Genomic DNA, 16,303 nt, shown 5'->3' with positions numbered 1-16,303 from the left:
TACCCAGTGTTGCGCCTTCTTTCACAGACGGTGGAGGGGTGCTAAAACTGTGGCCAGATTTGGGAGGAACTTGCCATAGTAATTCACCAGGCCCAGGAATGACCAGAGTTTTGATGGGCCACCTGGTACGGGAGCCTGACGTATTGTCTGTAATTTTTCTTTCACCGGGGCAAGCTATGGCGGTCTACGCAGTAGCTGAGGTACGTTACTTCGGACAGTGAAGACACCTTTGTTACGCCGTGGTGGACATCGGTGTCCTCAAAGCACCTTCGCACTCAGCCATGTTTTGTAGATGCCCCTGGTTGGATGAGCCCATGATCAGGACGTCGTCTAGATAGACTGCCACATGGGTTCGGCCTCCAGGATATTCTCCATTACGTGCTGGAGTATTGCGCACGCGGAGGAAACCCCAATGGGTAGGTGGGTGTATTCATATACCCCTGTGTGTGTTCACGGTTACAAAGTGTCTTGACTCTGGGTTAGGATCAACTGGAAGCAAGCGAGACTCATGTCGTGTTTCTTAAACGTGCGACCTCCAGACCTTTGCATAAAGATCCTACGGACCAGATAACAGTCCAGTTGAGACACGAGGTTAACTGTCATTTTATACTAGCCACACAAATGATCCATCAGTTTCATGACCGGTACTGCCCAGTCGGATAACTGCATCGGGCGTATGATGCCCAAATGTTCCATCCGGTCCAATTCAGCCTTTGGTCGTTAGGTGTATGGGTAGCATGTCTGCACAGTGGTTAGCACTGCTGTCTCACAGTGCCTGGGATCTAGGTTCAATTCTGGTCTCTGGTAACTGTTTGTGTGGAATTTGCACGTTCCCCCTTGTCTTTGTGGGTTTCCTCCGGATACTCCAGTTTCCTCACTCATTCCAAAGATGTGCAGGTTAGGTGGATTCACCATGTCAAAAACTGATCCATAGATTGGGTGGGATTACGGGGATGGAGTGGGCCTAAATCAGGTGCTCTTTCAGAGGGTCAGTGCAGACTCACTGGACCAAATGGCTATCTCCTGCCCTGTCGGGATTACATGGTTAAGCCATTGGGTCCATGCTTATTCAGGCCATAGACCTTTTATGTGCCCAAGACATCCCAAAATACTGATGGAAACCTTGTCAGGATCCCTTCAGGGCCATGTGAGTGCACGTGGCATACCCGCTGCCAATCTAGCTGCAGGTGATGTAACCAGTGATGACCCAACAAACGTGGACCGCTCCCGTGGACAAAGGAAAGTTCAAAGCTAGACATGCATTATCACAGGGACCCGTTCTCCAGTACATGTAACAACTTTGTGCTGATCATAGGACTCAAGTAATCTACAAGCCCGCATTATGCCATCTTTCTCATTTAATCGCTCCTGCCCTCTAACTGACTCATGACCTTTCACTTTTCTCCACCTGTGAACTGCCTGTCGTCCTTTTTCAACAGGAGCCCATCACATTTTTCTCTCCGGGTTCCTAAGAAGCGTCGTATTGGATTTGACATGTTAACTCCGTTTCTCTCTCCACAGATGCTGCCAAGCCTGCAGCGTTTTTCCAGCGTTTTCTGTGTTCATTCCTATTTCTGTCCATGACCAGAACCTGTCTGCAGTGGATCGATTCATTTTTCTCAGCAGCACAGTCTCTTGAGCTGCATATATCAGTCTTTTCCAACCTTTTTGGGAAGGCTGCAATACGATCTGATATAAGTCCTAAAACCATTCCTGCAGATTGATAGTTCATAACCATGCACTTTGAGGACATCATCTTTTGTTTTTAAATTCACTGTGCAACCAACTGTTGCTAGTAAAGCCAGTTTTATTACTCATCCCCTAATTGTGAGAGTGGTGGAGAATCACTGCCTTGAACCACTGCAGTCCATGTATTGAAGGTACTCCCATAATGTTACAAAGTAAGAAGTTCCAGAATTTTGACCCTTCAATGATGAAGCAATAGCAATATATGCCCAGATCAGGACGTCAGGTGATTTGATCATGATGACATCCCATGGAACTGCTGGTCTTGTCTTTCTAGATGGTGGAGATCATGAGGCTGGGAGGTACTGTCAAAGCAATGGTGGGTTGCTGCGGTGCATCCAGCAGATAGTACCCATTATATCCACAGTAAGCTTGTGATGAAGGCAGTGGATGTTTAAGCCGGTGGATGAGTTGTTGATTAAGAATATTATTGAAAATAAAAATGAAATAGATAGATGGTATTATGCAATGCTAAATTGGTTTCTTTGTTTGAATAGAGGCCAAGTGTCATCACTTTCGGTACATCCATCTGGAAAGCTGGCGTTATCAGTAGGAACAGACAAAACATTAAGGTATGTAGATACATCTAGGATATAGTGGGTCTGGTTGCAGGTACACAAATGGCAATTTCTCAGCAATGATGTATATGCAATGTTTAAGAAGATTTATGGGGTTCCGGTCATTTGGAATAACTCCCAAATTGTAAATCACACCAGGTTCTACAAGACTTAATCATCCAGCAAGAATTAACTCTTAAGTGTTGAATTCAGAGACTTTATTAAACATTTAAAAAGTAGAAAGGTAGCTAGTCAAAATGTCAGAGATAGGAGAGGGTCAATTTAAACTGCTTGATTTCTTCACACTTTACCTGTGTTTTTTTTATTTTGGTTTCCCCTTTCGCCCTTTAAAAATGGTGGCATATTTTCCCCAACGCATAAATTCAGAAATGTTCCAATCCTCTATTATTAATTTGCACAGGAAACTTTAGGTAAGATGAAGTAAAAAGGGTTGGGTTATTTTTACACCTAACTGCAGGAGGGGGATTTTGCAACTTTCACCCCTTTTACACGCGCACAATAAATGGGAGATAAGGGAAAAGGAGGGGTTTCACGCAGGACTACAGTAAAATACAAGATAGGATTTTACATGTGTCCAGAATCAGAAGTCAACTGGAATGTTACTTCTGAGGAGAGGTTGATTAATTATTTAATGCTCAGTGTTTTCAAAGTGCAACTTCCACGATGGGAGAAAGTACACAGTGAGTTAGTCTGGAGGTTTGAGTTCCAAGATTCCAGCAGTTGGCAGGTTTGATGAGACCCAGGGTTCTTTCTGCTGCTACCAGCTTGATGGTAGCCTGGAGTTCTGTTCACATTGGAGGTCAAACAGGAACTGCTCGAATTCAGTTCCACGAACAAAATGACAATGCACATTGGGGCAGGTCATGTGACATATCTAATGTTGGACACAGGATGCATATGCTAAGAACATAGAACATACAGTGCAGTAGGAGGCCATTCGGCCCATCGAGTCTGCACCGACCCACTTAAGCCCTCACTTCCACCCTATCCCCATAACCCAATAACCTCTCCTATCCTTTTTGGTCACGAAGGGCAATTTATCACGGCCAATCCACCTAACCTGCGCGTCTTTGAACTGTGGGAGGAAACCGGAGCGCCCGGAGGAAACCCACGTAGACACGGGGAGAACGTGCAGACTCCTCACAGACAGTGACCCAGTGGGGAATCGAACCTGGGACCCTGGAGCTGTGAAGCCACAGTGCGATCCACTTGAGCTACTAATCTGCCCCCACTTGAGATACAGTGCTGCCCGTGTCGAACCTCATGTGATTTACAATTTGGGAGTTATTCCAAGTGACCGGAACCCCGCCAAGGCGGGAAATAAGGTGTTTAATTGGAATCAGGATTCCTTTGTTCTCGGAGCACGAAACATTGGTTCCGGATTGGTAAACTGAAGCTCTCTTGTTGATAGCATTGTACTGTGACTGCTAATGCTTCGGCCATTAGCACATTACAGGAGATTGAAAGACTTGCCTTTGTTTGAAAGTGGTTGGAGCAAACTCACGGTCTGTGTGACCGTTGTTGCTTTAAATTGCTGCAAGACATCAAGTGAACTGATGGATAAATTTTGTCTGCTTGACAATTGTCCATTTTGAAGAGGACAAAAAATGACTTCATAAAGTAATCCAGCTAATTAATATTGTCGTGGAGAAAATGTAGCAATTTGGCAACAGTGTACTTCACTCTCATTCACTAGTGACCAGACAGAGCTGCTTGGAGTTTTAAAACAAGACCTTTATTATGAGCTATAGAAGGGCTCCAGGATTCCAACTTATGGTCTTATGGTTTTAGCTATTACAAAGAACAAAAGAAAAGTACAGCACAGAAAGAGGCCATTCGTCCTTCTGAGCCTGCACCAACCATACTGCCCATCTGAACTAAAATCTTCTACACTTCCGGAGTCCGTATCCCTCTATTCCCATCCTATTCATGTATTTGTCAACATGCCCCTTAAGAACATAAGAACTAGGAGCAGGAGTAGGCCATCTGGCCCCTCGAGCCTGCTCCGCCATTCAATGAGATCATGGCTGATCTTTTGTGGACTCAGCTCCACTTTCCGGCCCGAACACCATGGATGCGATTCTCCGCACCCGCGTAAAATCGCGAAATTGTCGTAAAAAACGGGCGCGTTTTACGACGGTCGGGAAGGGTCCATTTCCCGACGTATTCACTTCCAGGAAATGGGCTAGGAACGCGGCCGCGTCAATCACGTGTGCGATGACGACGACCAATGCGGAAACACGATACAACGAGGCCCATGCAGCAACCAGGGGTGTGGTAGAGCCTCCTGAAGATGAGATTCAGGTGCCTGGACCGCTCCGGAGGAGCCCTGCAGTACCAGGCCGACAGGGTCGCTCGCTTTGTTGTGGTCTGCTGTGCGCTGCACAACATCGCGATGCAGAGGGGAGATGACCTGCTGCAGGACAGGAGGCGGAGGGAGAAGCCAGTGGCAGTGGTGCCAGCACAGAGGAGGAGGAGGAGGAGAGGGAGGAGGAGGAGGAGGAGGAGGCTGGCGGAGTGGCAGGCGCAGCACGCAGACACGACCCAGGTGCTGGTGATGTCCAGGAGGCGGCACGACAGACCCGGCGAGGACGGCGGGCACGCGACGCCTTGGTGGCAGCACGGTTCACGCATCGCATGTGACGTCCCCGCTGAACACGAAACCACCACCTGCATCGCTAGTCGTGCAGAGGGTCAACACACAACTTCCACCACCACAACCCCCCCCCAACCCCCTCTCAGTGTACACTGCTCCACTTAGACATCACCCTTACCACTGGGTCCAGACGGTATGGCACAACATTGATGGCTGTGTCAGCGGGTGTGATCAGTGCCATATGGAATGATGACAGCCCGCTCTGCGAAGAGCTGTGAGCTCAGAATCGTTAGAGAGAGTCTGACCCATGGCAATAGCTGAACCATCCACCTTGGTGGCCGCTGCGATCGTCACTGACACTCTATCACGTGCCCGCGTGGGCTAGCTGTGGGAGGGGGTGGGGGGAGGGGCAGGGACTGCACACCCGGCACCAAAGTTTCACCGCTCGTCAACCCCAGCGACACTCGGTCACCATCACGATTCCTGTGGCTGTGGAACAATCACACGGTATTACAAGTAAGGTGCAACAGTGTGTTTAATGTTAACAATTATTAACAGGTGCCCTAGCCTCTACAACTAAACTGTGCCCTTCACCCGTGCCAACTTACTTAGTGTCTATTTTAGTTGCCTTACGGGCCCTAACACTACGTCTACGTGAGTCCCCAGATGATACAGCAGGAGTGGAGTAGGATTGCTGCGAATCGCCCTCCTCGACTCGTTTCTCCTTGGCCAAGTGTTTCCTGGGGCGACCCGGCCTTGATGGGCCAGACTGCTCTGCGGGCGTCTAGGGTGACATTGTGCCACCCTGCTCTGCCTGCTGCCCACCCGATGCACCAGGGATGGGACGGGGGGAGGCCCAGAATTCCGGGACGTCCCGTGATGGACTTAATGGGACGGGCCCCGAAACCTCCTCCTCCCTCGGGGAGCCCGGTGGCCCCCGGGCCTCACTTTGGGACAGAGGTGCGAGCGGGGAGGTGCCCCGTCGCACCACCGACACCTGGCGCTGCCAGTCCTGGAGGCCTGCAACGGTATCCACCAGGATCCGAAGGTTTGCAGAGACGGAGTCCAGGGAGTTAGACATTCCCGCCAGGGACTGTGCGACCTCAACCTATGTGTGCACGACGCCATCCAGCACATGTGTCAGGCGGTTGATGCTCTCGGCGACTGACTGCGCTAACCTCCTGGAAGCAGTTGTCAGCCAGCACGACTGGTTGACGAACTGAAAAAGCAGGTGTGTTTCACGGCGTGTAAACAGTGCGCGATTAAGTCGGGACTTCGGCCCATCCGGGCCGGTGAATAGCGGGGGGGCAATTTGTAGCGATTCTGGTCGTGTCGGGAGCGTTTGGCGGGAATGGCGACTCGGAGTTTGTGCGGGGTTCGGAGAATAGCGGGAGGGCGTCGGACCAGCGTCGCCGTAGAAATTTGCGACGCCCGCTATTCTCCGACCCATCATGAGTGCGGAGAATCGAGTCCCATAACCCTTAATCCCTTTATTCTTCAAAAAACTATCTATCTTTACCTTAAAAACATGTAATGAAGGAGCCTCAACTGCTTCACTGGGCAAGGAATTCCATAGATTCACAACCCTTTGGGTGAAGAAGTTCCTCCTAAACTGAGTCCTAAATCTACTTCCCCTTATTTTGAGGCTATGTCCCCTAGTTCTGCTTTCACCCGCCAGTGGAAACAACCTGCCTGCATCTATCCTATCTATTCCCTTCATAATTTTAAATGTTTCTATAAGATCCCCCCTCATCCTTCTAAATTCCAATGAGTACAGTCCCAGTCTACTCAACCTCTCCTCATAATCCAACCCCTTCAGCTCTGGGATTAACCTAGTGAGTCTCCTCTGCACACCTTCCAGTGCCAGTACGTCCTTTCTCAAGTAAGGAAACCAAAACTGAACACAATACTCCAGGTGTGGCCTCACTAACACCTTATACAATTGCAACATAACCCCCCTAGTCTTAAACTCCATCCCTCGAGCAATGAAGGACAAAATTCCATTTGCCTTCTTAATCACCTGTTGCACCTGTAAACCAACCTTCTGTGACTCATGCACGAGCACCCCCAAGTCTCTCTGCACAGCGGCATGCTTTAATATTTTATCGTTTAAATAATAATCCCGTTTGCTGTTATTCCTACCAAAATGGATAACCTCACATTTGTCAACATTGTATTCCATCTGCCAGACCCTAGCCCATTCACTTAACCTATCCAAATCCCTCTGCAGACTTCCAGTATCCTCTGCACTTTTCGCTTTACCACTCATCTTAGTGTCACCTGCAAACTTGGACACATTGCCCTTGGTCCCCAACTCCAAATCATCTATGTAAATTGTGAACAATTATGGGCCCAACACAGATCCCTGAGGGACACCACTAGCTACTGATTGCCAACCAGAGAAACACCATTAATCCATATTCTTTGCTTTCTATTAATTAACCAATCCTCTATCCATGCTACTACTTTATCCTTAATGCCATGCATCTTTATCTTATGCAGCAACCTTTTGTGTGGCACCTTGTCGAAGGCTTTCTGGAAATCCAGATATACCACATCCATCGGCTCCCCGTTATCTACTGCACTGGTAATGTCCTCAAAAAATTCCACTAAATTAGTTAGGCATGACCTGCCCTTTATGAACCCATGCTGTGTCTGCCCAATGGGACAATTTCTATCCAGATGCCTCGCTATTTCTTCCTTGATGATAGATTCCAGCATCTTCCCTACTACCGAAGTTAAGCTCACTGGCCTATAATTTCCTGCTTTCTGCCTACCTCCTTTTTTTAAACAGTGGTGTCACGTTTGCTAATTTCCAATCCACTGGGACCAGCCCAGAGTCTAGTGAATTTCGGTAAATTATCACTAGTGCATCTGCAATTTCCCTAGCCATCTCTTTTAGCACTCTGGGATGCATTCCATCAGGGCCAGGAGACTTGTCTACCTTTAGCCCCATTAGCTTGCCCATCATTACCTCCTTAGTGATAACAATCCTCTCAAGGTCCTCACCTGTCATACCCTCATTTCTATCAGTCCTCAAAAAATTCCACTAAATTAGTTAGGCATGACCTGCCCTTTATGAACCCATGCTGTGTCTGCCCAATGGGACAATTTCTATCCAGATGCCTCGCTATTTCTTCCTTGATGATAGATTCCAGCATCTTCCCTACTACCGAAGTTAAGCTCACTGGCCTATAATTTCCTGCTTTCTGCCTACCTCCTTTTTTTAAACAGTGGTGTCACGTTTGCTAATTTCCAATCCACTGGGACCAGCCCAGAGTCTAGTGAATTTCGGTAAATTATCACTAGTGCATCTGCAATTTCCCTAGCCATCTCTTTTAGCACTCTGGGATGCATTCCATCAGGGCCAGGAGACTTGTCTACCTTTAGCCCCATTAGCTTGCCCATCATTACCTCCTTAGTGATAACAATCCTCTCAAGGTCCTCACCTGTCATACCCTCATTTCTATCAGTCGCTGGCATGTTATTTGTGTCTTCCACTGTGAAGACCGACCCAAAAAACCTGTTCAGTTCCTCAGCCATTTCCTCATTTCCCATTATTAAAACTCCCTTCTCATCCTCTAAAGGACCAATATTTACCTTAGCCACTCTTTTTTGTTTTATATATTTGTAGAAACTTTTACTGTCTGTTTTTATATTCTGAGCAAGTTTACTCTCATACTCTGTCTTACTCTTCTTTATAGCTTTTTTAGTAGCTTTCTGTTGCCCCCTAAAGATTTCCCAGTCCTCTAATCTCCCAGCAATCTTTGCCACTTTATATGCTTTTTCCTTCAATTTGATACTCTCCCTTATTTCCTTAGATATCCATGGTCGATTTTCCCACTTTCTACCGTCCTTCCTTTTTGTTGGTATAAACCTTTGCTGAGCACTGTGAAAAATCGCTTGGAAGGTTCTCCACTGCTCCTCAACTGTTCCACCATAAAGTCTTAGCTCCCAGTCTACCTTAGCTAGTTCTTCTCTCATCCCCTTGTAATCTCCTTTGTTTAAACACAAAACACTAATATTTGATTTTACTTTCTCACCCTCCATCTGTATTTTAAATTCCACCATATCGTTATCGCTCCTTCCGAGAGGATCCCTAACTATGAGATCATGAATCAATCCTGTCTCATTACACAGGACAAGATCTGGGACCGCTTGTTCCCTCGTAGGTTCCATTACATACTGTTCTAGGAAACTATCGCGGATACATTCTTTAAACTCCTCCTCAAGGTTGCCTTGACCGACCTGGTTAAACCAATCGACATGTAGATTAAAATCCCCCATGATAACTGCTGTACCATTTCTACATGCATCAGTTATTTCTTTGTTTATTGCCTGCCCCACCATAACGTTACTATTTGGTGGCCGATAGACTACTCCTATCAGTGTCTTTTTCGCCTTACTATTCCTGATTTCCACCCAAATGGATTCAACCTTATCCTCCATAACACCGATGTCATCCCTTACTATTGCCCAGATGTCATCCTTAAATAACAGAGCAACACCACCTCCCTTACCATTCACTCTGTCCTTCCGAATAGTTTGATACCCTCGGATATTTAACTCCCAGTCTTGACCATCCTTTAACCATATTTCAGTAATGGCCACTAAATCATAGTCATTTACGATGATTTGTGCCATCAACTCATTTACTTTATTCCGAATACTAGGAGCATTCAGGTAAAGTACACTTATGTTGGGTTTTTTACCTCTGTTTTGAATCTTAACATCTCCAGTTTTATTCCTTTTGTTATTACTGGGCCTATTCACTGAGCTCCCCTCAGTCACTGTACCTTGTACTGTCGCCCTTTTAGATTTTTGACTATGTCTTCTCTGCCTTGCACTTTTCCCCTTACTTCCTTTTGCTTCTGTCCCTGTTTTACTACCATACAACTTCCTGCATCGGTTCCCATCCCCCTGCCACATTAGCTTATACCCTCCCCAACAGCTCTAGAAAACACCCCACCAGGACATCGGTTCCAGTCCTGCCCAGCTGCAGACCGTCCGGTTTGTACTGGTCCCACCTCCCCCAGAACCGGTCCCAATGCCCCAGGAATTTGAATCCCTCCCTCTTGCACCATTTCTCGAGCCACGCATTCATCCTATCTATCCTGACATTCCTACTCTGACTAGCTCGTGGCACTGGTAGCAATCCTGAGATTACTACCTTTGAGGTCCTACTTTTTAGTTTAACTCCTAACTCCCTGAATTCCGCTTGTAGGACCTCATCCCGTTTTTTACCTATATCGTTGGTGCCTATGTGCACCACGGCAGCTGGCTGTTCACCCTCCCCCCCCCAGAATGTGCTGCAGCCGCCCGAGACATCCTTGACCCTTGCACCAGGGAGGCAACATACCATCCTGGAGTCTCGATTGTGTCCACAGAACCGCCTGTCTATTCCCCTTACAATCGAGTCCCATATCACTATAGCCCTGCCATTTTTCTTCCTGCCCTGCTGTGCAGCAGAGCCAGCCACGGTGCCATGAACCTGGCCTCTGCTGCCTTCCCCTGGTGTGCCATCTCCCTCAACAGTATCCAAAGCGGTATATCTGTTTTGCAGGGAGATGACCGCAGGAGACACCTGCACTGCCTTCCTACTCTTGCTCTTTCTTTTGGTCATCCATTTTCTATCTCCCTCATTAATTTTAACCTGCGGTGTGACCAACTCGCTAAACGTGCTATCCACGACCTCCTCAGCATCGCGGATGCTCCAAAGTGAGTCCATCCGCAGCTCCAGAGCTGTCAAGCGGTCTAACAAGAGCTGCAACTGAACACACTTCTTGCACGTGAAAGAGCCAGGGACAGTGGACATGTCCCTGAGCTCCCACATCGCACACGAGGAGCATGACACGGGTCTGGGATCTCCTGCCATGTCTTAAACCTTAGGTAAACTTATACAACAACAATTTCAAAATAGAAATAAATAAATTAGACAATGAAAAGAAAAACTACTTACCAGTCACTTACCAGGGTTAAAAAGCACCTCCTTTACACTCTGCACCGAATTACCTCACTGCACCAAATTACCAAGTTGCAATCCCACTCTGGATGAGTCTCACTCCAGATGTGTGTCCTTGAAAAGCGCTAGCTTACTGAGTGCGCTCTTTGTCTGTCTTTTATACAGACCTCAGCTAATCGATGACTCAAAAATACCTAAACTTCAAAGAGAAGAATACAATGTGCCCCTAAACAGGCCTCAGGTGATTGACAGATAACTGCCCCTCAGCAATTAGGGTGGGGGCAGCTTCAACCAATCAGACACTAAGCTACACACTGCACTTTTAACTGAAAAACAGCAGAATTTTATTTTCCACTTACCTTTCCTGATTTACCTCACTGCACCAAATTACCAAGTTGCAATCCCACTCTAGATGAGTCTCACTCCGGATGTGTCTCCTGGAAAAGCGCTAGCTTACCCTTAAATGTCACTATCGTCCCAGCTTCCACCACCTCCTCCGGCAGTGAGTTCCAGGCACTCACTACCCTCTGTGTAAAAAAAAACATAGCTCGTACATCTCCTCCAAACCTTGCCCCTCGCACCTTAAACTTATTCCCCCCAAGTAATGGACCCATCAACCCTGGGAAAAAGTCTTTGACTATCCACTCTGTCTATGCCCCTCATATTTTTGTGGACCTCAATCAGGTCGCCCCTCAACCTCCTTCGTTACAGTGAGAACAAACCAAGTTTATTCAACCTCTCATAGCGAATGCCCTCCATACCAGGCAACATCCTGGTAAATTTCTTTTGCACCCTCCCTAAAGCCTCCACATTCTTCTGGTAGTGTGGCGACCAGAATTGAACACTGTACTCCAAGTGTGGCCTAACTAATGTTCTATACAGCTGCAACATGACTTGACAATTTTTATACTCAGTGCCCCGGCCAATGAAGGCAAGCATGCCGTATGCCTTCTTGACTATCTTTGCCACCTGTGTTGCCCCGTTCAGTGACCTGTGGACCTATACACCAAGATCTCTCTGACTGTCAGTACTCTTGAGGGTTCTATCATTCACTGTATATTCCTGACCTGTATTAGACCTTCCAAAATGCATTACCTCATATTTGTCTGGATTCAACTCCATCTGCCATCTCGCCGCCCAAGTCTCCAAACTATCCTGCTGTATCCTCTGACAGTCCTCACCGCTATCCGCAATTCCACCAACCTTTGTGTTGTCCGCAAACTTACGAATCAGACCAGTTACAGTATTAATGCACATTGTCTTAACCTTAAGGCAATGGCTTCTTTTGAGCTGTCTCTTATTTTGAGTTAACCCAAGTGTCAAACAATAATTGGTTAATTTAACTGTCTGTCAATTTATAATTGAGGCAGTCTGAATAAATCCATATTTATTTGTTCAGTCAAGGCTGACAAGGTCCCGAGAGTTGAATCTCGTCTTTCCAGACGGGAGAGCAGCATGTGACTGCTGTACTTAAAATCAAGTGTTAATTATGCATAATATAAGTGATAAAACATTATAAACTTTGTGTTTCAGATTACATGAATAGCCTTACTAATACATCTATTTATTGTCTCACAATTAAGGCTCCCTGTTTAACTGATCTCGCTGATTCCAATAATTAAGGAACTGGTTTAGCTTTCTAAAAATGTCTTCTAGGTTAGTTCAAAATAGCTTCTGGCCATATTACATTCATTCTGTTAAGTAACATTGATTCTGGCTACAAAATGATTGTCACACTAAACCATTGACTTAGAAACCATCAACAAATGTAACCAAGATCGTGCAATATTTTTTCTCTATCTTCAGTAAGAAAATATAGTACAGGCCCTTCGGGCCACGATGTTGTGCAGACCATTTAACCTAATCTAAGATCAACCTAATCTACACCTCTTCAATTTACTGCTGTCCATGTGCCTGTCCAAGAGTCACTTAAATGTCCCTAATGACTCTGACTCCACCACCTCTGCTGGCAGTGCATTCCACGCACCTGCCACTGTCTGGAAAGAACATCTGACATCTCCCCTATACCTTCCTCCAATCACCGTAAAGTTATGTCCCCTCGTGACAGCCATTTCCGCCCTGGGAGAAAGTCTCTTGCTATCCACTCTATCCATGCCTCTCATCACCTTGTACACCTCTATCAAGTCACCTCTAGAGTACATAGAACAGTACAGCACAGAACAGGCCCTTCGGCCCTCGATGTTGTGCCGAGCAATGATCACCCTACTCAAACCCACGTATCCACCCTATACCTGTAACCCAACAACCCCCCCCCCTCCCTAACCTTACTTTTTTTTAGGACACTACGGGCAATTTAGCATGGCCAATCCACCTAACCTGCACATCTTTGGACTGTGGGAGGAAACCGGAGCACCCGGAGGAAACCCACGCACACACGAGGAGGACGTGCAGACTCCGCACAGACAGTGACCCAGCCGGGAATCGAACCTGGGACCCTGGAGCTGTGAAGCATTTATGCTAACCACCATGCTACCGTGCTGCCCCCTTCCTCTCTTCCTTCTTCGCTCCAGTGAGAAAAGCCCTACCTCCCTCAACCTTTCTTCATAAGACATGCCCTCCAGTTCAGGCAGCATCCTGGTAAATCTCCTCTGCACCCTCTCCAAAGCATCGACATCCTTCCGAAAATGAGGCGATCAGAACTGGACAAAATATTCCAAGTGTGGTCTAACCAGGGTTTTATAAAGCTGCAGCAAAATCTCACGGCTCTTAAACTCAATCCCCCTGTTAATGAAAGGAACACACCATACGTCTTCTTAACAGCCCTATCTACCTGTGTGGCAACTTTGAGGGATCTATGTACATGAATGAAAAGGGGCTGTTTAGCTCACAGGGCTAATCGCTGGCTTGAAAGCAGACCAAGGCAGCCAGCAGCACGGTTCGATTCCCGTAACAGCCTCCCCGGACAGGCGCCGGAATGTGGCGACTAGGGGCTTTTCACAGTAACTTCATTTGAAGCCTACTCGTGACAATAAGCGATTTTCATTTTTTTTCATTTCAAATGAAAATCGCTTATTGTCACGAGTAGGCTTCAATGAAGTTACTGTGAAAAGCCCCTAGTCGCCACATTACGGCGCCTGTCCGGGGAGGCTGGTACGGGAATCGAACCGTGCTGCTGGCCTGCTTGGTCTGCTTTAAAAGCCAGCGATTTAGCTGAGTGAGCTAAACCAGCCCCAGCCTACATGGACCCAAGATGCCTCTGTTACCTCCACACTTCCAAGAATCCTGCCTTTAACCCTGTATTCAGCATTCAAATTCGACCTTTTAACATGAATCACTTCACATTTATCAAGGTTGAAGTCCATCTGCCACTTCTCAACCCAGCTATGCATCCTGTCAATGTCCTGTTGTAACCTGCAACAGCGCTCAACACTATCTATCACTCCATCAACCTTTGTGTCATCGGCAAACTTATTAATCCACCAAGTCATTTATAAAAACCACAAAGAGCAGAGGTCCCAGCACAGACCTCTGCGGGACATCACTGGTCATCGACCTCCAGGCGGAATACTTTCCAATCTCACTCGCTGTCTTTCGGCCAGCCAATTCTGTAACCAGACAGCCAAATTTCCCTTCATCCCATGCCCCCCTAAACTTTCTGAATGAGAGCCTACCATGGGGAACCTGATCAAATGCCTTACTGAAATCCACATACACCACATCCACTGCCCAACCTTCATCAATGTGTCTAGTCAATCCTCAAAGAATTCAATGAGGCTTGTGAGGCATGACCTGCCCCTCACAAAGCCATGCTGACTATCTTTAATCAAACTATGTTTTTCTAAATAATTATAAATCCTATCTCTCAATCCTTTCCAATATTTTGCTCACCACAGACGTAAGACTGACTGGTCTGTAATTCCCAGGGATTTCCCTATTCCCTTTCTTGAACCCTGATTGAGGTCTACAAAATTATGAGAGGTATGGACAGGGTGGATAGCAACAAGCTTTTTCCAAGAGTGGGGGTGTCAATTACAAGGGGTCACGATTTCAAGGTGAGAGGGTGAAAGTTTAAGGGAGATGTGCATGGAAAGTTTTTTACGCAGAGGGTGGTGGGTGCCTGGAACGCTTTGCCAGCGGAGGTGGTAGAGGCGGGCACAATAGCATCATTTAAGATGCAACTGGACAGATATATGAACGGGTGGGGAACAGAGGGAAGTAGATCCTTGGAAAATAGGCAACAGGTTTAGAGAAAGGATCTGGATCGACGCAGGCTGGGAGGGCCGAAGGGCCTGGTCCTGTGCTGTAATTTTCTTTGTTCTTGAATAGGGGAACAACATTCACCTCCCTCCAATCATCCGGTACTACTCCAGGGGAGAGTGAGGACGCAAAGATCATCGCCAACAGCGCAGCAACCTTCTCCCTCGCTTCCCGTAGTAACCTTGGGTATATCCCGTCAGGCCCAGGGGACTTATCTATCTTGATGCTTGTCAAAATATAGTTGAGTTTTAAAAGTAATTTAAATGCTTAATTATGGGACATATGATGAGATTCTTCTTTCTGTGTCAGCATATCTGAAATTCGTTGCAAACAATTTGAATATTGCTGCAAAAAAAGATTCTGACAACCCATTTAAGATTGTCAGTCAGGCTCGCAGTGTAACATATTTATGTGTATTGGAAGCTACAGATAATACACAAGGCCCTGTTCTTTGCAGGCAGAAAGAACATGCACACATTGTCCCTGTCTCAGATAAACAAAAGTGCCTGTCTCAGCTGAACAAACTAAGTGATAGCTATTCACTAGTTCATTCCTCAGGGACCGATCAGAGTCTTCACCTATCAGAGTCAAGCTGCCTGATTTAAATTTTCAAATCAAACTTGCCACTTAACTATCAGTCATTATTAACAGGTACGTTTTCCATTGCACCATCTCCAACCATCTGAGTCCACTTGGTAACTAATGGGTATTCTCTTCTCGTATGGTATAAAGTCGTTGTTTCCTTTGACATTGGTATTCTTGCAATTGTCATGATGAATTCAAGATGACAAGCTTCGACAGAATGTCTGACATGGAGGTGACCATAGCCAGCCTCAACATAGATGGCACTAGGAACCAGCTCCAGCAACCCAGTGCAGTCTCTTGTCCCAGCAGAACCCTCAAAGGAGTGATGCCGCTTTCATAAGAACTAGGAGCAGGAGTAGGCCATCTGGCCCCTCGAGCCTGCTCCGCCATTCAATTAGATCATGGCTGATCTTTTGTGGACTCAGCTCCACTTTCCGGCCCGAACACCATAACCCTTAATCCCTTTATTCTTCAAAAAACTATCTATCTTTACCTTAAAAACATGTAATGAAGGAGCCTCAACTGCTTCACTGGGCAAGGAATTCCATAGATTCACAACCCTTTGGGTGAAGAAGTTCCTCCTAAACTCAGTTCTAAATCTACTTCCCCTTATTTTGA

The 16,303-nt window shown here is 46.6% G+C and overlaps 1 protein-coding gene across 1 annotated transcript in view; it reads left to right on the top strand.

The window, feature by feature from the left end:
* Positions 1-16,303, top strand: part of pak1ip1 (PAK1 interacting protein 1) — a 148,347-nt gene that overhangs the window by 26,512 nt on the left and 105,532 nt on the right. Inside the window, exon 6 of the mRNA XM_038796428.1 lies at positions 2,244-2,318. Within this exon, the coding sequence (XP_038652356.1) occupies positions 2,244-2,318 (75 nt within the window). The remainder of the gene's footprint in view (positions 1-2,243; positions 2,319-16,303) is intronic.

Source organism: Scyliorhinus canicula, chromosome 5, assembly GCF_902713615.1.
Source record: "Scyliorhinus canicula chromosome 5, sScyCan1.1, whole genome shotgun sequence".
Taxonomy (NCBI): domain Eukaryota; kingdom Metazoa; phylum Chordata; class Chondrichthyes; order Carcharhiniformes; family Scyliorhinidae; genus Scyliorhinus; species Scyliorhinus canicula.
Note: the sequence above shows the minus strand (reverse complement) of the source record. Positions and strands in the feature narration are given on the sequence as shown.